At 46.0% G+C, this 20190-nt stretch overlaps 1 protein-coding gene across 2 annotated transcripts in view; it reads left to right on the top strand.

The window, feature by feature from the left end:
• Positions 1 to 20190, top strand: part of LOC135808878 (receptor-type tyrosine-protein phosphatase delta-like) — a 71464-nt gene that overhangs the window by 37108 nt on the left and 14166 nt on the right. For both annotated transcript variants that reach the window (XM_065322121.1, XM_065322120.1), the window contains exons 7-21: positions 374 to 673; positions 1973 to 2302; positions 2773 to 3102; positions 4761 to 5128; positions 5994 to 6036; positions 7496 to 7607; positions 8122 to 8158; positions 9254 to 9368; positions 10624 to 10715; positions 11523 to 11616; positions 12249 to 12325; positions 12927 to 12963; positions 13999 to 14096; positions 18361 to 18486; positions 19147 to 19298. In XM_065322121.1, the coding sequence (XP_065178193.1) occupies positions 374 to 673; positions 1973 to 2302; positions 2773 to 3102; positions 4761 to 5128; positions 5994 to 6036; positions 7496 to 7607; positions 8122 to 8158; positions 9254 to 9368; positions 10624 to 10715; positions 11523 to 11616; positions 12249 to 12325; positions 12927 to 12963; positions 13999 to 14096; positions 18361 to 18486; positions 19147 to 19298 (2311 nt within the window). The remainder of the gene's footprint in view (positions 1 to 373; positions 674 to 1972; positions 2303 to 2772; positions 3103 to 4760; positions 5129 to 5993; positions 6037 to 7495; positions 7608 to 8121; positions 8159 to 9253; positions 9369 to 10623; positions 10716 to 11522; positions 11617 to 12248; positions 12326 to 12926; positions 12964 to 13998; positions 14097 to 18360; positions 18487 to 19146; positions 19299 to 20190) is intronic.

The following is a 20190-nucleotide window of genomic DNA, read 5'->3' as shown; positions in this document are numbered from 1 at the left end:
GGAGTATTTCAGTGTATTTGTATTTTTTTAATTGTTTTGTAGTATGATCATATTGCCATTACTTGGCTCAAGTCCTTTCACATACAAATATACCATGAACTGTAAACATTAGCAGGGAACTTGGGGAAATGCTGGCCTTTTTTACTTTCCTGGCAGCGTTTTGAGAAAAAGTGAATTCAGTGACTTAACATCCATGCAACGTCAACAGCACTATTGCTACTGACTAACATTTACTAGACACAAATCTGGAATAGTCATGAGATTATTCCCTCTCTCGTGATTGTGGCTGGTCCTAGATTGGTTTGCCATGGATGGGTGTTCTCACTCACAAAGTGACTCGCATGTACACATGTCAATGCTGTGTCTGTTCTAGTTCCGGCATCAATCGCCATTCCACAACAGAATGTTACTGCAAATATCTCCACCCATGTTACTCTAAGATGCCAGGTTGTCGGCACGAATATCACCCTCTCATGGCAGAGTACCGAGAGTAGTGAGCACTCGTGGGACAAGTTAGGCTACCAAATCACCAACAAGAGTAATATACATCACAATACGACAGATTCTCAGCTGGAAATCAGCAGTGTCCGCAGAGCTGATGGCGGTACATACACCTGCAGTGCTTGGAATCCCATTAGCAGAGCACAAAAGAGCATCAGACTCATTGTTCAAGGTAAGGTTGAAACTTTGTAGGGCTGGTACTGAAGCTTGTGATGCAGCGCACAACCTGATTAGTTTGCTACAGTATCCAGTGAGGTCACTACAGTCAGATCTCGTTTAACCGCACACATCCGTTTTCCACAAATATATACGGATAGGCGAGGGAACCGGATAATCGAACACACATACTGTATGTGTGCATGGCATATGCTGTAAATCGGTAACCAGCGATTTTCTTCCGGATGGCGAGGGATCCGGATAAAAGAGGGCCGGGTTAGGGAGGTCTGACTGTACCACTAAACACACACACACACAATACCTGCCTGCTAGATACACACACACACACACAATACCTGCCTGCTAGATACACACACACACAATACCTGCCTGCTAGATACACACACACACACCATACCTGCCTGCTAGATACACACACACACACAATACCTGCCTGCTAGATACACACACACAATACCTGCCTGCTAGATACACACACACACAATACCTGCCTGCTAGATACAATTTCGAGGAACTGCTTCGGTATCTATGCATCTGGGAAAATCAATAACTGTCTTACTCGGCACGCTTTGTGACATTTGCGGCTAGGATAAGAGAACTCTCATATACCAGGTCCCAGGGGTTCCTATTACAGTATGTCAGTATAGTATGGTTTCTAGGCAAACCAAACCCATCATGCACAAGCAACGTATCTCTTCATCAGCCTCATCCAAGCACTATCATTCAATATCCGCCACCGGGATGAATTTATTCGGTATCGCATCGCAGTTTGCTACGCAAAATCGATCTACTACTACTCAAAAATCACAGTGACACGCAGAGAACTGCGATACATACATGTACAGGCTATTCACGTTTTTTGTAGCTTACGCCACAATTGAGATTTTGCATAGGAAAAACTGCTATGCAAAAACATGGCAGTAAATTCATCCCTGCGCCATGTAGTCTATCTCCTGTCTATCTCTTTCCTGTGCTTTCCCCAAGAATATAATATCCCTCCGTATCATGTTGTGACCTACTTGCATCTATAAGTGTTGGAAGCATGGCTGTTACGGTGCTCAACTCACAGACACGTGGATCTGTAGTCAACACAAGAAGAAGCAGAGCTGTGGTATTAGTCTAGTTTGGTGTGCATTTCTTTGGGACATGCGACCCAAGAGCAGTTGTACTTCTGAAGTTGTAACTCGTGGTGTTGGATTATAGTTTTTTGCAACTGCATGGCTCGGTTCAAGTAGTCAGTTCTCCTGTTGAGAACATTACATTGTGCTGTCATAATATTTCTTGTGGTGTGCAGAACCACCCGATGCGCCCAGCAATCTGAGTGCCATGGCTGGCAATTTCTCCCTCGCCATGTCCTGGAAACCTCCAGTGCATACAGGCAACCTCCCAATCACAGACTATACTGTCAATATCAGTGCTCACTGGCCTTTGCAATTAACATTCAGCGAATCCTTCCCTGTGCACGAAATCCAGAAAAGTGAGCACACCAATACCATCATCCTACACAAGAACATAACTGAGCGCATAAAACCGTGGACGAACTATACCATTGCCATGCAGGCTACCAACGGACTGGGAACTGGACCTGCCAGCAACACGTTCTCCATCCGCACAGCAGCAGCAGGTAACCCATGTATAATAATCATACTGACAATTTCATGTATGTACATATATGCCACTACCAACCAAGCAGCCTGTAACCCTGTAATGTGTGGGTGTGGCAGTGTGTGTGTATGGGGGGGGGGGGTGTCGCTTAGCGGCTAACATTGTAAGGTGCGATATTGGTGCTCACTTTTAAGCAACAGAAAACGATACGTGGCTCCTTTTTTCCTATCAGGCAATTGAGCTAGTTATAATCAAGACATGCTTACTTATTACAGCGCATACCAAACGAATAGCACATGTAATACTCTAACTCTGGAAGGGTTGGCTCACTCCGGTTTGGTGTGGCCATGTTCTCTCTGGAATGGTTGGCTCACTCCGGTTTGGTGTGGCCATGTTTTCTCTGGAAGGGTTGGCTCACTCCGGTTTGGTGTGGCCATGTTTTCTCTGGAAGGGTTGGCTCACTCCGGTTTGGTGTGGCCATGTTTTCAGCTCCAAATGCTCGTCCAGGAAACTTTAAGTTTACACCCAGCAACGGATCCGTTGTTCACTTCTCATGGGAGAAGATTCCTGAGCAGGATATCAATGGTCAACTACTTGGTTATGAGATGCAATACAGACTGGTGACAGGAGACATTCGAAAGAAGAGGAACGTGGACTGCTCTGGTGAATGTGACTGGACAACAATCCAACTGGCAGCGAATGTAAGCCGCTACACCGTCACTGGCCTGAAGAGTGCCCGGAAGTACACGTTTAGGATCCGAGCCAGAACACCAATCCCTGGCCCATTTGCAAATGTTACTGTTGATACACCGTCGTCAGGTTGGTAGATTCCATGGCACGCTGCTTAAAATAGCCTGAAATGCATGAGCAACTCTTCAGTTTAAACCGTGTTAAGCTAGTACCACCTGAAGTGGCCTTAGCAGTTTATCTGCTCTGGAGTCTTGTCACTGCTTCTGGACGGACTGCTGAGCAGACAGCCTGGGAGTGTACTTACACAGACGTGTTCTCTGAATGTGATTTCCTCCTTTGTGGTCACCACTCACAATGAGCCAAGCATTAGTTTACACTGGAAGCTGCTGTCATTATACCTGTTAAACCAGGTTGCATCCACCAATAAACTAAATTATGTATGCTGATATCTACATTTTGGCAAACTCAATATCAGGTCTGATTCTCCTAATTTGCTATTTATTTGTTGAACGGAAATGCTGCTAACTCCTACAACTCTTGGAAGATGAACAGCAAGTGAAGTTCAACATTGGTAAAACATAGACTGAGTCAAAGAAAGGAACAAATAGTGTAGTGGAAGGCGTTTTGTAGACCTGTCAATTCAGTACAGGAGGTTGTGGGTACAGTACCGCAAAGTTCTATGCATAGTGCATTCCATATGCAGAGCAGCATACCTAAATGTACTAACATGCAACAGGGTAGTAATGGTTATGAAACTTTAATAGGTGTATTTATACTAAGACAGTACAATACTCACTATTCGTATTTCCTGCTCTTTCACAATAGCAATGAGATCCCATCAAGTAGAGAAGAGCGCATGCTCCAGTGGATCTCTATTCGTTCTTGTCTTCTTCTCACTCCTGTCTACTCCGCTCTTGTCTAAATACTTCTTCCATATCCAGTATGATAACACCCCTGTGTTCTGCGAGTGTGAGGGGACTGCGTTTAGCCGGGAGCTAACGGTGGGATTCGAACACACGTCTCCGGAAAGACTGGAGTAATACCAGACATCCTCACAACACTCTCCAAGCGGTCTCTGGGCCACGCCAAGCACTTTTACAAAAAATAATAAGATTATCCAAATGTCCGGGCAAGGCCCATCTACAGCATACTTGCCAACCATACCGATTGTGCCGGTATTGTACCGGGAAACTACGGTCACTACCGGCATACCGGGGATTTTTGACTTTGATCGGAAAAAACTACCGGTATTGGCACTGAACCATGAGTGTTCAAAAAAGGTTGTTTTGTGGTGTGCCAAGGGCGCATGCGGGCCTGCATTTCACAGTATCACACATGTAGGGGCGATCTGAAACTCAGGTTTTGGTTCCCCAATGAGAAATGGGCTGGAAATGAAAAAAGAAAGAAAAAATTGGCAAAGAAATGCGGAAAAATACGCAAAATAATCAAAAATCGCCCCAAAAAAGGCCAAAATTGGCGAAAACCAGGAAATAAGGGAAATGAGAGAACAATAAGGGAAACTGGGTGTGTGACTAGAGGATTTGCTTTGGCTGGGTTGGCAAGTATGCTACAGGAGTGCAGTGACTGCATTCCAGAAGATGGGCCTTGCCCAAAAGTTCTTTGAAAAAGTGATTGGTGTAGTCCAGAGACAGCTTGGAGAGTGCTGCGAGGATGTATGGTTATAACGGATGGCTACAGCGGAGTCTACGCATATTGAGAGATTATGATACCAATGCAGATTTACTCACAGCTGTTTCCCCAATTCCATCACCTTGTGTATTGTTCAGCACCGCCTCCGTATGTCATCAAGCACAAAGAGGACTTCCCACCCACAACAACTCAACTTACGTTCAGATATAGAGGTATCGCCAGTGACCAGAATGGACGAATCACTGGCTACAGAGTACTTGTGGTTGACCAGGGCGCTATCAAAAGACCTGACCTGCAAACACGACCAGAAACCGTGGATTTTGCCACAAACAAGGACTATTCACTGAAATCTACAACTCCAATGTATGTTCTGTGGCGTGCGGTCACACCTCAGCCAACTGAAGATATAGTTCAAGACATAGTTCTGAGCTCCCAGCAGGGTACTAACTACTTCCCTTTAGTACGTGGACACTACTACACCATAGCTGTCCGGGCTTACACTACGGTAAGACTGAGATATCATGCACTGGAGCTGTGTATGCCCTAGCTTGTTATGCATGGTTCTGCTCTGTGATGTGTTTGAGTCAAATGCCTTTTGTAAAATGTAGCTAAAGTGAACTTGATGCCCATGGTTCAAGTCTGCTGACCAGCATGTATTCTTGAGACATTTCCCTTCAGGGAACGTCTGGGTTATCAATTGTTTTTCGAGAATGAGCAGATTTCTATTGTTCAGCCTACCCATCCACCCTGTCTGCAGCCTTGGTGATATGAAATTCAGCAAGCAATTGATCTCAACCTTTAGAATGCCGCAGTTTTACTTGGACGTTTGTTGCCTTCAATAACTATTCATGAAACAAAACTCCCCATCCACCCAGCTTCAAAGGCTAACCTTTAGACTTCAAAAACAACCGATAGGTAACCTTGTACGGCCCCTCAAAGCTGACTCAACTGATACCAATAGCAAGCTAGACAATATTGGTCTGAGGGAAACGTTGAGCAAAATCTCAGTGCTCGGATGATTTCTGCTTTGCAGATTAATAGTAGAGCCTGCCATTCGAAGATGCCGAGACCTCTGGTCAGTTGAGCATGGCAGGTCCCACCAGCACCATCTCACCCCATGTTAGCCCCATGCTAGCCCCATGCTAGCCCCATGCTAGCCCCATGTTAGCCCCATGCTAGCCCCATGCTAGCCCCATGTGCCTGCCGGTGACTTGTGTATCTTGTAAAAAAAATTAAAGAAGAGCATCGCTGGCCTATGGCAAAGGTGGTTTGAGTTACGGTGGTGGCAGCCAACAGTTGTCAGACTCTTTCTCTTTTCACCTCTCTGAAACTAATGCATTTCCTTCTGATTACATTTGTGGTATATTTAGAAGGAGCTCTTCACTCAGTCCAACTATCTTGAGCCCCAGACACGTAAGTTAGGGTTTTATATTTAGCCTGTGCTTTGTGGCCTAATTTGTTATCTGTGATAATTTCAGAAAACGATTTCACAGATGCTACTTGTCCCACCTGAATCAATGCACTCGGCTACCAGTTGTGTGCGCGTGTGTTTTTATGTAGAGAAATACCAGAGGTTACTAACTTTGTAGGTTTGTCAGTGTCGCCTAGTCTTTTAATGCCGCATTGAAAGTTTCATGATAATCTTGGACAAGAAGACAATGCTGTACGATCTGTGGGCAAGGCGTGCTCAATTCCAATTTTTGATCTCCAAAGACGAGTTTCAAACCCATCCACACTAATGCCATGAAGATATGGATTCCAATATACAATACTCAGAAATATTTTTGTTGGAATCAATTTTTTGTGAATTGTGTATCAAGCCTCGATAGGGATGGTATCATGGTCGGAGTTCCGAATTGTACATAGTTGAAAGGTTCTGCTGTGCATAGCTAGTGACTCTGCTAGTGTTTAATTTGGTATTGTTTTTGAAATTGCTGGCAAGCGCAATCACGATTGAAAATTGTTGCTGGCTTGATATTATTATTCGTCTTGCAACGCTAGCCTCTTTTAGTGTTCCTCTAATCTTATAAATAGCACTGATGAAAACTATTATGAACCTCCAGCATAGCAGAGTAATCATGCAATTACCAATACACATAAGACGAAATAGCTCCAGGTATGTGACGGTCCGGTACATGACGTTCCAGTACATGACATTCTGGTATATGACTTCTGGTACATGATGTTCTAGTAAATCCCTATGGGATACTCATATGAACTCGGATAGAGAGCCAAGGATTATTTATAAAAAGTAAAAAGGACCAAGGAACTACTAGATACATTATAATGTCCACTAACACCACCAGTTACTAAACAATCAGCTCATGCGATAACATTGCACGACACTGACCGACGGTACTGACGTTCTACAACAAACTGGCTAACAGCTCTAGCACATCTTGGATGCGCACTCCAACAGCCTTTCAACTTGGAAGATTCTAAGTTATAGAAATAACATAAGGAGGGGAAGGTGAGCGCAACCAAGATAAGCATGAGCTAAAAGTCTCAGCTGTGAAAGACATTGGAGGATGTTCATGCATGTCGATGTCGGATGACGATACTGGCAAGACCATTGGACAATACGGTCAAACCACGATTCAATGACGCAAAGCGACAATGCACACAACTTGTGTGGCTCAAAGCCTTCCAAGTTGGAAGGCTGTTGGAGTGCGCATTCAAGATGTGCTAGAGCTGTTAGCCAGTTAGTTGTAGAACGTCAGTACCGTCGGTCAGTGTCGTGCAATGTTATCGCATGAGCTGATTGTTTAGTAACTGGTGGTGCTAGTGGACATTATAGTGTAACTTGTAGTTCCTTGGTCCTTTTTTCCTTTTATGGATACTCGTATCCTGTTTTATTCTCACCAACATGCAGTTGCCGCGCTGCCAGAGGAGAAAAAGTTCAATGTTCTTATCATTGTTATCGTCATCCTGCTGATACTGCTTCTGGCGGCTCTTGTGACTCTTCTGATCATTGCTTGGAGGAGGTGAGTAGGGAACTGCGACAGCAAGTTTCACATAGAATACTGGAATACTCAGGACTGTGGCAGAAAAGGAAGTCAAACACTTCACGATCATCTCTTGTGAACTTCTGTATCCATACTAAGCAGCGCTCAGTCTATATACGTATCCTCTACTGAGTACAGCAGAATCATTCACAATAGAGGAAGCCCATTTCAAGAGACGCATGTTATGTGTATGTGCGGCCATGCGGGCATGTGTGCATGTGTGTGTGTGTGTGTGTGTGTGTGTGTGTGTGTGTGTGTGTGTGTGTGTGTGTGTTTGCATGTGTTTGTATGTACGTGCCGCGTATACACATGCACGTGTGTGTATGTATGTTGGTGGGTGGGTGGGTGGGTCTGCATTTGTGTGTAAGTTATGTTTGGTCTGTAGTTAAACTGAATGTGGGTATAATAATAACAGTGCGATTGGGTAGACAGTTAGGCTATTGGATATTCCACATTTGGTTAGTCTGCATATGCGGTATGTCCTGAACTACAGGCGCCAAGCAAAGAAGAGCGTTGACATTGGCCGACTTGTAAGTGTATATTTGTTGTAGTCCTCTTTTTATGGAACTGCTTCAGCTTTTTTATTGTGTGCATTCACAACTACAATGTGCCTGCGCTACAAAGATGAGGCTGACAGGAATTCTAGAAGGTGTTGTTTGACATACTTCGAAAGTAGGTACCAAGCATAGCAAGCTCTCAGGTTTTCCCTGATGTGTACTACATGTACATGCTTACAGTGATATGTGGCCAGAGTCTGAGTAATAACTACACTGAGGTGTTTCTCAGATAGCACCTGGGAAATTTTAACGGGCTCTCAAACTACCAGATTCCTAGCTGGTGTATATATCAGCAAGACCATTGCACAATAGGATTATCTCCTTGTGTAACCATTTAACAACCATCGCGTGAGTAGACCTAAACTAGCACCCGGATGATCACAACCTATGGCGCTGCAACATGATACTGTGTCTCAGAAGGATTTAACCAGCGTGCTGAGAGTACTCTGATGCCTCGAGGCAGAGCGGTGTAGACCACAGTACAATAGTGGAGCAAGGTCACAGGATCATATCCTCTAGACCACGCCACCAGCAAGTCGCACACTCCGTGCCAATAGGATAATCCTGAACCTGGCAAAGTCTCACATGCATGTGAACAGTTTTTACCCACTGTGCTTTATTTCAGCGCAATACACATTACCAACTGTCCCCGAAATTATAGCATCACACCCAATTGAGACCACTAGCACCTCAGCCGCATGATCCCCCTTTTCCCTTGTATATAATGTTATACTGACATGGGCTACATCATAAACATGTTGCCTGACAATTGCATTGAGTCTGAAGCTCCGAGTTGCAACAACTGATCAGCCTTGCCCCACCTTGTACTGTGTAATACTATGTCTCCAAGGTGTCCCTGTTCCCGGTTCCCTGTTTAGACTCCATCAGAGACTACAGGTAGAGACATAATGAAGAAATCGTAACAATGCTAGCCAAGCAGATCTAGGTTTTGGTAATAGGAAACCTTTTGACCCTAGCCAGTGAAGAGCAGCTCAAGCTACTATGACAGCCATAGATCCACATGCCTTGATGCACTACTCCACTTGTTCTCCTATGCCTTGTATCTAGCCCCCTCCATGGATGCAGGCTGAAGGACCACCAGGTATTGGAGGCGCTGGTAATGAAAATGCTCCCGCACCTGCACCTGGTGCATTTGAGTTGCAGAATCTCCGAACTCCTGCAGGTAATGTGTGCTCTCCTCTATCCTGTGATGCATTCACTTCCAGCAGAATTCACACATGTTATTTGCCAGCTAACTAGCATCTGTCCATCACATGCCACCGTGTGTCCATCCCATGCCACCGTGTGTCCATCCCATGCCACCGTGTGTCCATCCCATGCCACCGTGTGTCCATCCCATGCCACCGTGTGTCCATCCCATGCCACCGTGTGTCCATCCCATGCCACCATGTGTCCATCCCATGCCTCCTTGTGTCCATCCCATGCCACCGTGTGTCCATCCCATGCCACCGTGTGTCCATCCCATGCCACTGTGTGTCCATCCCATGCCACCGTGTGTCCATCCCATGCCACCGTGTGTCCATCCCATGCCACCGTGTGTCCATCCCATGCCACCGTGTGTCCATCCCATGCCACCGTGTGTCCATCCCATGCCTCCTTGTGTCCATCCCATGCCACCGTGTGTCCATCCCATGCCACCGTGTGTCCATCCCATGCCACCGTGTGTCCATCCCATGCCACCGTGTGTCCATCCCATGCCACCGTGTGTCCATCCCATGCCACCGTGTGTCCATCCCATGCCACCATGTGTCCATCCCATGCCTCCTTGTGTCCATCCCATGCCACCGTGTGTCCATCCCATGCCACCGTGTGTCCATCCCATGCCACCGTGTGTCCATCCCATGCCACCGTGTGTCCATCCCATGCCACCGTGTGTCCATCACATGCCACCGTGTGTCCATCCCATGCCACCGTGTGTACATCCCATGCCACCGTGTGTCCATCCCATGCCTCCTTGTGTCCATCCCATGCCACCGTGTGTCCATCCCATGCCACCGTGTGTCCATCCCATGCCACCGTGTGTCCATCCCATGCCACCGTGTGTCCATCCCATGCCACCGTGTGTCCATCCCATACCACCGTGTGTCCATCCCATGCCACCGTGTGTCCATCCCATGCCACCGTGTGTCCATCCCATGCCACCGTGTGTTCATTACACACTGTATTACAGTACAATGCTAGGCTTTGTGACATTTCTCCACATGATGCAGGACAACCTGAGTGTTCTGCTCCTTATGCACCTTTCAAACTAACAAGGCTGATGCTAGCATATCATATGGTATGGGTGATATTCATATGGGTATAGAACAGTGCTCTCCAATGTCATCAAGGCACAACATGAAACCTTTTATAAATGCATGCAGGCGGCTCCTTATGTTTTCCATTGCCCTCTGTGTTGTCGCCATTGGGCGGTGCAGGACAACGCAATCCTGTTCCCAGGGATGCGTTTGAGATGTACACTGTGGAGATGGGACGCAATGACGACATGCAGTATTCCCAAGAGTACAAGGTCAGACACTTTTAAATGAGATATCAAATGAATAAGATGCGAAATGTTCTGTTGACCAGATTTAGCCCAAGTACCCGTGCATGCTAGTACTGAAGTACCTGAGTGTGTAGTACATTCTAGGAAAAACTTCTACAGGTATTCCCAATAATTATGATACTCGGATGTTGAGCCGATATTAAATGTAGAAAGGAAAAGGACCTATGGAACCTTCCGAGTTGGAAGGCTGTTGGTTAGCGCTACGGAGATGTGTTGAAGCTAGGTGTCAGGTCATCGAATGTTTCAGTACTCTGTCAATTGTGTGCCTAGTTGTTGCACTTTCTGACTGTATAGTATCTAGTTACAGCGGTGGACAGTTACTCTTAGCTCGTATCCATATGTCTTATTCCCAATATATCCTTTTTGTTATCTCTCACTCTCAGCTCTCATTGTGTCGCACTAACGTTGGCATTTCTGTACTTCACTGCATTTGAATATGTCTTTTGGATGGGCTCTGCAATTGTTTAGCTCTGGGCAGTGAACTAGCCCTGGAGACATAGGACAAGTACTCGAATGTTCACTGCACCGAATGTGCACATGCATGCAGATCTAAGCACACACACACACCTGAAACTGACATACCTGCTGGAGTTTGCTAGGCCCTAATGAAAGTTCCGACAGCCACATGTATGCACAGTGTACTGCAAATGAATCCATGGTCACAGGAAACAGGGAGGGGCTGATTTAATATGTACTTGTATGGCTTATGACAAGGGGAACTGCAAATTTAGGCTAGAACATGGTGTTTCTGACATCTCCTTTCTGTGCCAGCTCATTCAAGAAACCCTCTCTCCAAAGCATCCAGCCACTGTTGGAACCAGGCAGGTCAATGCTATCAAGAACCGGTACTCCAACATCAAAGCCTGTAAGGTTGCAGCACAACACCAATGCGTGATGCCCCCCCCCCCCCTTATTGATGTCAGGTTGCAACGCTAACGCCGAGACCTCTGGTCGGTTGAGTTGCTCCCTGTACATCGGCATGTCGTCCCTACATCCCCTGTGTCTTGTTTTTTGTTTGTCTCCACATGTCTCTTGGTAGGGCTGTGTTGCCAGTAAAAATGCCGAGCTGTTGAATTTCTGGGCTTTCTCCTCATTTCAATAGCACTGGACAATATAACATCAGGAGAATAGCCAGGATAATGATCAAGGGGTACCATAATTTCTCAGCAGTTGTACATTCAAGTGCTTCAGCCCTTTCATACACACGCTATGCCATGTTGCTATCCGCGAAAATGCCTAGGTTTGTCGTTGATCCGAGAGAAGTACAAGCAAGGAAAATGAAAGAAGCAGAAGCAGCCATCAAAGTTGACACTGAAAATCAACTAGGAAAGATAACCTTGCAACTAGTGATGGTGGCCAACTCCTGCATGCTCTGCTTTCTCTGAAATTATCACGCACTCCACCACACTGAAATCGATTTGTGTTGTGTGCCAGCCTGCCAGCAACACTCTGCTTACCACCAATCTGCTACTTGTGTTCTTCACTCCATACTTACAGACGACCATACACGTGTGCAACTGTCTCTGGTTGACGGTGATGAGAGCACTGACTACATTAATGCCAACTACCTACCGGTATAGTGATGATGTCCATGTTACAGCAGCAGCCTACCCCATTAACACTATAGTACTGTCGGTCGCCGAAGAACTGGGGGTCAGCCTCCTAGCCTAGACCGTTCTTATTTGCATGTATTGCAGTCTATGTGCAGTTGAGTCATCATGTACACATTGGTATGCTGTGCTTGATGAAATTCTAGCCTGGTCGTTCTTCGGCGCTCGTTCTTCAGTGCCCGACAGTGCTGTACTCAGCATTCAAACAGCCACTTGTGATGCTATGCCTTTTAAACATTTCAGACAATCCGGCTGTGTGAAACTCCTGCTATACCAATGACAGCGGAGTAATATGATGCCTTTTTTGCGCTAATAGCTGTGATCAAAGCATTGCCGTCACACTTAAACGTTGAATGAGACTTTTCCCATGGTTTCACCGAAAATGACCAGTTGACTTCCTCAAAGCATTTCAACTAGTAAACTGTGCAACAGTCAGAATGCTTGTGGCTGTCAGAAGGTGTATGTATGGTGAGGGTTGTAGAGTGGTAAGGCTTGGACCTGGAACGTTCAAAGCACTGAGTGGTTGACCAGGCATGTCCTATTCCTGTGCTTCATTATTCTGTAGGGATTCAGTGGAGATCAGGAGTACATAGCAGCCCAAGGTAAGTAATTGTTCTCAGGATTGGTGAATTTTAGCAGGCTTATGCAGTTTATAAGCCAATGAAATTTGCTCACTTTATGCCTCAATTTTGGGAACTCGTGGCCTGGCATGAGGGTAACATGGATGTACTTAATGGAATTTTCGGTCTTTGACCACTTTGTGGTTGGTCTGATCTACTCACCTCCCACCGTTTAGGCGCTGCATCTGCGCCTTGATCCTAGAGGGTGGTGGCGTTCCTACGGATGCGGAAAACTCGGCAAACCGTGAATTTTTTTGGCGTGTTGTGTCTTGTTCCAGTGCCCACAAGTGGGCACTTGTCCCTTAGCGGTACATTAGGCCGCTGAGGATATTTATTGCAATGGACCAGGGTGTTTCCAGGATTGCGTACAGCCTCGCAGAAGATCCTCAGCAGTCCTTCAGATGAGGTATACTGTAAAGCGATAAACTTTCGCGACGCGCAAACGTTTGCGTTTTCAAGAATTGGGCTGGTTCACGATGAGAAACTTTGGCGACTTTATCTCTTCATTTGGATCTGTTACAGTCCACAATCAATGTGCAGAGCAGTTTGCGGCAATTTATATCCATGAATGTTTGATGGTCGCGAAAATAGTGAAATTTAATCTCTAGTGAAAGTTTCTCACTTTACGGTAATAGCTATGTGAAGAGCTGTCTTGGCTACTGCCTCTGACATGTTGATCCTCCAGCGCAGCGGATTAGAGGGGGAAGTGAGCCCCATGGACTCTGACCATGCGAGCCATGAAACTTTTTGTTTTACTGCATCTTGTAGGCCAGTGTCTGTATGTCTGCATATATTCATGTGTCCTGTTAGTGTTGAAGGAGTGTCAGGTGATACTGAGTCTGTGCGTATGTGTCTACATGTCTGGCTCTTTGTTTGACTTTCTTTTGATCTGTCGCATAGTATCTGTTTGTCTGCATCCATTTTTGTATGTCGTAAGTTTGTTCGTGACTGTAGTCTTTGAAACGACTGTCTATCTGCCTGTCCGGCCCTTCCTGTCCCTCCTGTGCTGGCTGATAGGACCTGTGGTCGGTACTGTACCTGACTTTTGGAGAATGGTCTGGGAGAGGGGAACACGTGTTATTGCCATGGTCACTAACTGTGTGGAGAAGACTCGTGTAAGTAAAAATCTCCACTTTGGATATTGATGTACATATGTGATGTACATACAGTTATGTGATGTACATAAATTTATGTGATGTACATAAATTTATGTGATGTACATATCTGATGTACACGTAAGGGTACCTCCACTCAAAACACTCGAAACACGGCCCAGAGTCTCTGGAGACAATGTTTTGAGTGTTTGAGTGGAGGCACCATAATGTGTAAATGGCTGCAAATACTTAGAAAAGATGTACATATTTTTAATGTTACTACCTCTGAAGTACAAGTTTAAGATGTGTGATCGACCGAACGACATTCAACGTTCATGGTTCATCACTTGTCCCCCTGATCTCGTTTTCTTCTCCTTTTCTGTCCATAACTACCTTCCCACCTAGTTGTTTTAAATTTAACAAAACCTGCTGTGAATTGCTGGTTCGGCTCGTTCTGTTGATCGCACTTCTTCAACTATTGTGGCCTCGCTAGCCTCGCTAGCCTCGCTACCTGTTCAAACTATTAGTAGTGAATATATTGCAACCTGGAGAGATAGCCATGCGTGTGTCCACGTATGTATATGTACATGCATGCATGCAGGCTTTGGATAACCACCACTCTCCACATTCTCTTTGGATAGCCACCACTCCCCACATTCTCTTTGGATAGCCACCACACTCCACATTCTCTTTGGATAGGCACCACTCTCCACATTCTCCTTGGATAGCCACCACTCTCCACATTCTCTTTGGATAGGCACCACTGTCCACATTCTCTTTGGATAGGCGCCACTGTCTACATTCTCTTTGGATAGGCACCACTGTCCGCATTCTCTTTGGATAGCCACCACTGTCCACATTCTCTTTGGATAGCCACCACTCTCCACATTCTCTTTGGATAGCCACCACTCTCCACATTCTCTTTGGATAGGCACCACTCTCCACATTCTCTTTGGATAGCCACCACTCTCCACATTCTCTTTGGATAGCCACCACTCTCCACATTCTCTTTGGATAGCCACCACTCTCCACATTCTCTTTGGATAGCCACCACACTCCACATTCTCTTTGGATAGGCACCACTGTCCGCATTCTCTTTGGCTAGCCACCACTCTCCACATTCTCTTTGGATAGCCACCACTCCCCACATTCTCTTTGGAGAAGCCACCACTCTCCACATTCTCTTTGGATAGCCACCAGTCTCCACATTCTTTTTGGATAGCCACCACTCTCCACATTCTCTTTGGATAGCCACCACTCTCCACATTCTCTTTGGATAGGCACCACTGTCCACATTCTCTTTGGATAGGCACCACTCTCCACATTCTCTTTGGATAGGCACCACTGTCCACATTCTCTTTGGATAGCCACCACTGTCCGCATTCTCTTTGGATAGCCACCACTCTCCACATTCTCTTTGGATAGCCACCACTCTCCACATTCTCTTTGGATAGGCACCACTGTCCACATTCTCTTTGGATAGGCACCACTGTCTACATTCTCTTTGGATAGGCACCACTGTTCACATTCTCTTTGGATAGGCACCACTGTCCACATTCTCTTTGGATAGCCACCACTCTCCACATTCTCTTTGGATAGCCACCACTCTCCACATTCTCTTTGGATAGGCACCACTCTCCACATTCTCTTTGGATAGCCACCACTCTCCACATTCTCTTTGGATAGCCACCACTCTCCACATTCTCTTTGGATAGCCACCACTCTCCACATTCTCTTTGGATAGCCACCACTGTCCACATTCTCTTTGGATAGGCACCACTGTCCACATTCTCTTTGGATAGGCACCACTGTCCACATTCTCTTTGGATAGGCACCACTGTCCACATTCTCTTTGGATAGGCACCACTCTCCACATTCTCTTTGGATAGGCACCACTCTCCACATTCTCTTTGGATAGCCACCACTCTCCACATTCTCTTTGGATAGGCACCACTGTTCACATTCTCTTTGGATAGGCACCACTCTCCACATTCTCTTTGGATAGGCACCACTGTCCACATTCTCTTTGGATAGCCACCACTGTCCACATTCTCTTTGGATAGCCACCACTCTCCACATTCTCTTTGGATAGCCACCACTGTCCACATTCTCTTTGGATAGCCACCACTCTCCACATTCTCTTTGGATAGGCACCACTCTCCACATTCTCTTTGGATAGCCACCACTCTCCACATTCTCTTTGGATAGGCACCACTGTCCACATTCTCTTTGGATAGGCACCACTCTCCACATTCTCTTTGGATAGCCACCACTGTCCACATTCTCTTTGGATAGGCACCACTGTCCGCATTCTCTTTGGATAGCCACCACTCTCCACATTCTCTTTGGATAGCCACCACTCTCCACATTCTCTTTGGATAGGCACCACTCTCCACATTCTCTTTGGATAGGCACCACTCTCCACATTCTCTTTGGATAGGCACCACTGTCCACATTCTCTTTGGATAGCCACCACACTCCACATTCTCTTTGGATAGCCACCACTCTCCACATTCTCTTTGGATAGGCACCACTGTCCACATTCTCTTTGGATAGCCACCACTCTCCACATTCTCTTTGGATAGCCACCACTCCCCACATTCTCTTTGGATAGCCACCACTCTCCACATTCTCGCGAACTGAACAGTGTGTTAGTGTATATTATGTAATTGTTGGAAATCAAAATACTTTCCAGGTTGGTTGTGTTGTGCGCCTGATGATTGCATCACAACTGCACTCTGATCACTAGTAACATCTAGGTGAAGCATCGGAGTCGTTTCCTGTGAACCTATTGCACATCCTTGAAACTCTGATATGAGCCGAGCCAAGCAAAAAGGTGGCTTAGGCATAATTTTTGGAATTTTCTTTTTTCATGCCAAAGTGATGTCTACCTATCCAACTTCCATCATGGAAATTTTGGTGCCCATCTGAAATGTATATGTGCCATAAATAAGCATACATTGCGCACATGTCACAGCATGCCTGGTATCAATGACACTAAGGATTTGAAGACCTGCCCAAACTCCAAAAAACATGGGACACCAAGTGGAGACAAAGCTTAACAGGTGTGGAAGCAATACAAGAAGGACGAGCACTTGTGTTCTAATTAGAAGATCCAAGAAATAAGAAATAATTGATCTATGTATCTCATCTCATTTCGTCACGCAACACGAATTTCCATATCCTTCATGTTGGGCATGAGTCTGTGACTATTTCGCTGGGCTGGTAAACGTCACATCTTACCAAGACAGTCCGTCTTACTCTCTCCAGTCACCTACGCCAGCATGAACGAAATAAATCCCTTCACGTAGCTCGTAGTATTGTTCCAGATATCGATTGAGCTCCATTGGTCCCTTGCACGTAGGTCCAGCAGACTGCACATCGCTAAAAAGCGGCACTGATTCTTTGTCCGTGCTAGTCCATGTCACTCTCCTTCCCTGGTGTAGGTAGTGGTAGAAGGCACCACGGGACGATATGCTAGCAGGTAGAGTCAATGCATCGCTTCGTCGTGTGGCACTATTGGCCTTGAAATGAGGAGATTTTGGAATACAGTACGCCACGTCATGAACATTTGAAGGTAGCCGAAACAAAGTGAAACATCGCTGCAAGAGCCAACTCACTAGGCAGCTTGTCAGAATATAGTCGCAGCTTGTCAGAACAATAGTCGGACGGCTTGTATGCGTCTCCCCATAGCTATACTAGCCGCTCTCGTCATGGCCACGATGAGAAACACGGCCACTATGAATGAGCGAGTCTTCCTCGTCAAGGAGGGTTGGGCGCACAGGGAGATAGAGTGTCGTCCTGCTCACCTCCACATTCTCCAGAACTCTCCATTACGATCTCTGGCAGCGCCGCGAAATCACCACAACGATGAAAGAGGTAACACTGAAGAAGTGTTGCTCAAAAAAAGAAAGGCCTCTTTCTTCTTCTCGACTGGCAAACTATTTACTTGAAAGGCCGCTCGAAAGTGAATTTTTCGCGACTGCGCTCGAGTAGATTTTTGCCGACTGTGACGTTTTGGTGATTTTCTCGATTTGTTGGCAAAACGCTAAGCCACTTTTTAGCTTGGCGCGGCTCATATAATATATTTATATTAAATTACGCTGGACGGTCTCTGCTGGGATGACAGCTGCACCATAGCTCAGTGGTTAGCGCATCGCTGACCTCAAGCGAAGGTCCCTCGTTCGATTTATTGTGGTGACAGTCAATTTTCTCTTCAGGCTTTTCTCTTTTCCATTCCCTCAACCAATGAGTATATGTTATGCTGTGATTGTTGAACACGTAGGACAAGTGTGCCCGGTATTGGCCTGAGCAGGCGGAAGGCGCTCTACAAAGTGGCAAGATCACCATCACTCCAGTTGATACTACAACTCTGGCGGACTTTTCCATCCGTAACCTTGATGTGTCGATGGTCAGTAGTGTGATGCATTGTTTGTTTGTGCAACTAGTATTGACATGGTGGCAGGTCCACGGGATGGAGGTTGACTGCTCAAGGTGGTGGTTTGCCTTCATTTTCAGAAGAAGTGATACGAGTGTACAGATAAAAGTTACCGGCTGTTTGGGGATAACCAACCATGTTTGCTATCCCTACATCAGTCATTGTTTAAGGACATACAACAGTTCTATGCGACAATTTCTTGGCAAGTATTCAAACACTTCTACTGGCAAAATGGTCAGAATGGCACCGCCCTTGGTAGGAATGTTATACAGGGAAAGACTGTATCATTTCACTTGATGAAGTCACTTCACTTATATTTTCATGTAGTGAAAGTGAAATACATTGTCTATGACGATGAGGACAACGACGGCAGCAGCAGTATACCCACAACAATAACCTGACAACAATAACCTGGAAGAAAGAAAATATCTGCTCTTACCTAGGTCACCACTACATCCACTACATTTACAAAGATGGGGAATTTTAGAGTGGCATTAATTCTTGTTGATTTCCTCCAAGTCCCATGAATGGTGAGCGCATGCTGCCATACTGCCATACTCCTACTTATCTTGCTTACCTGCATGTTGGCAACTTGCTGCAATGTCATGACACTTGTTACCTTATTCCTTTCAGAAAGGTGAAGAGCGACGGCGTATTCAACATTTCCACTTCACGACGTGGCCCGATCATGGTGTGCCTGCTCAGTGTGCTCCACTGCTGACGTTTATCAGGCGGATGCGTTCGGCCAATCCGGTGGACGCTGGTCCAATTGTCGTTCACTGCAGGTCAGAAAGAAGTTCTAGCCTGTTGAACTAGACAAGCTACTGGAATCCCTTTGTGTGTGTGTGCACGTGTGTGTATGTGTGTCTGTGTGTATGTGTGAGTGTGTCTGTGTGTACGTACGTGCGTGTGTGTGCGTGTGTGTGTGTGTGTGTGTGTGTGTGTGTGCAGGGGGAGGGGGGGAGGAGAGTAGTACGTGAAATGGCCTTCCCACCATCTCTGCACCAACAGTGTCGAGGCACCTGTTGCACTGGAGAAGGAAGACTGCAGTGAACTGATGAATGTCATTGAATCGGTGCAGCACATGTCATTGAAGCGGTGCAGCACATGTCATTGAATCGGTGCAGCACATCACAAAGCATACTGTTTTACTGTATGTCTATTCGCCGTGTACTGAATACTGGTTTTGGTCACCCTGGATAGCAGCTCATCTGGATGGTCAGGGCCTGGAAACTTTGCCAGCTTTCAATCAATTGACCTTGCTTTAATGCTAAATAAGGGATGAAAGAAGGGAGGAAAGAATGGGGGAAGTTGTCACTGGCACACACGACTATCCATTGTATTGGCCTCACCATCTTCTTGAGACCAGCTCTGCAGGGAGTGCCACATCACACCCCGCCCGTCCTGGTATTGCTTCTGATTTATAAGAGTAGGATCATTGTGCTTAGTTTGATGACTAAGTGCTTGTAATGCTTCAGACACCTTGTTAGCACAGCCATAGCCGTCGGGGAGTACTTTACGGCTGTGGTAATATTTTCAATCAGAATGCAGTGCCTGTAGCAGCAACAGAAGCAGCAGCATCGTGACAATCAGTCATTCTGATTGGTGAAAACAGAGAGGTTCCATGCTGTCCAATAGAGTGCTCGATACCGTTGGGCAGAGCTAGTTCGGACAAGA

The sequence above is a fragment of the Sycon ciliatum genome, chromosome 2, assembly GCF_964019385.1.
Source record: "Sycon ciliatum chromosome 2, ocSycCili1.1, whole genome shotgun sequence".
Classification (NCBI taxonomy): domain Eukaryota; kingdom Metazoa; phylum Porifera; class Calcarea; order Leucosolenida; family Sycettidae; genus Sycon; species Sycon ciliatum.
This window is presented reverse-complemented; position numbering and strand designations above follow the sequence as displayed.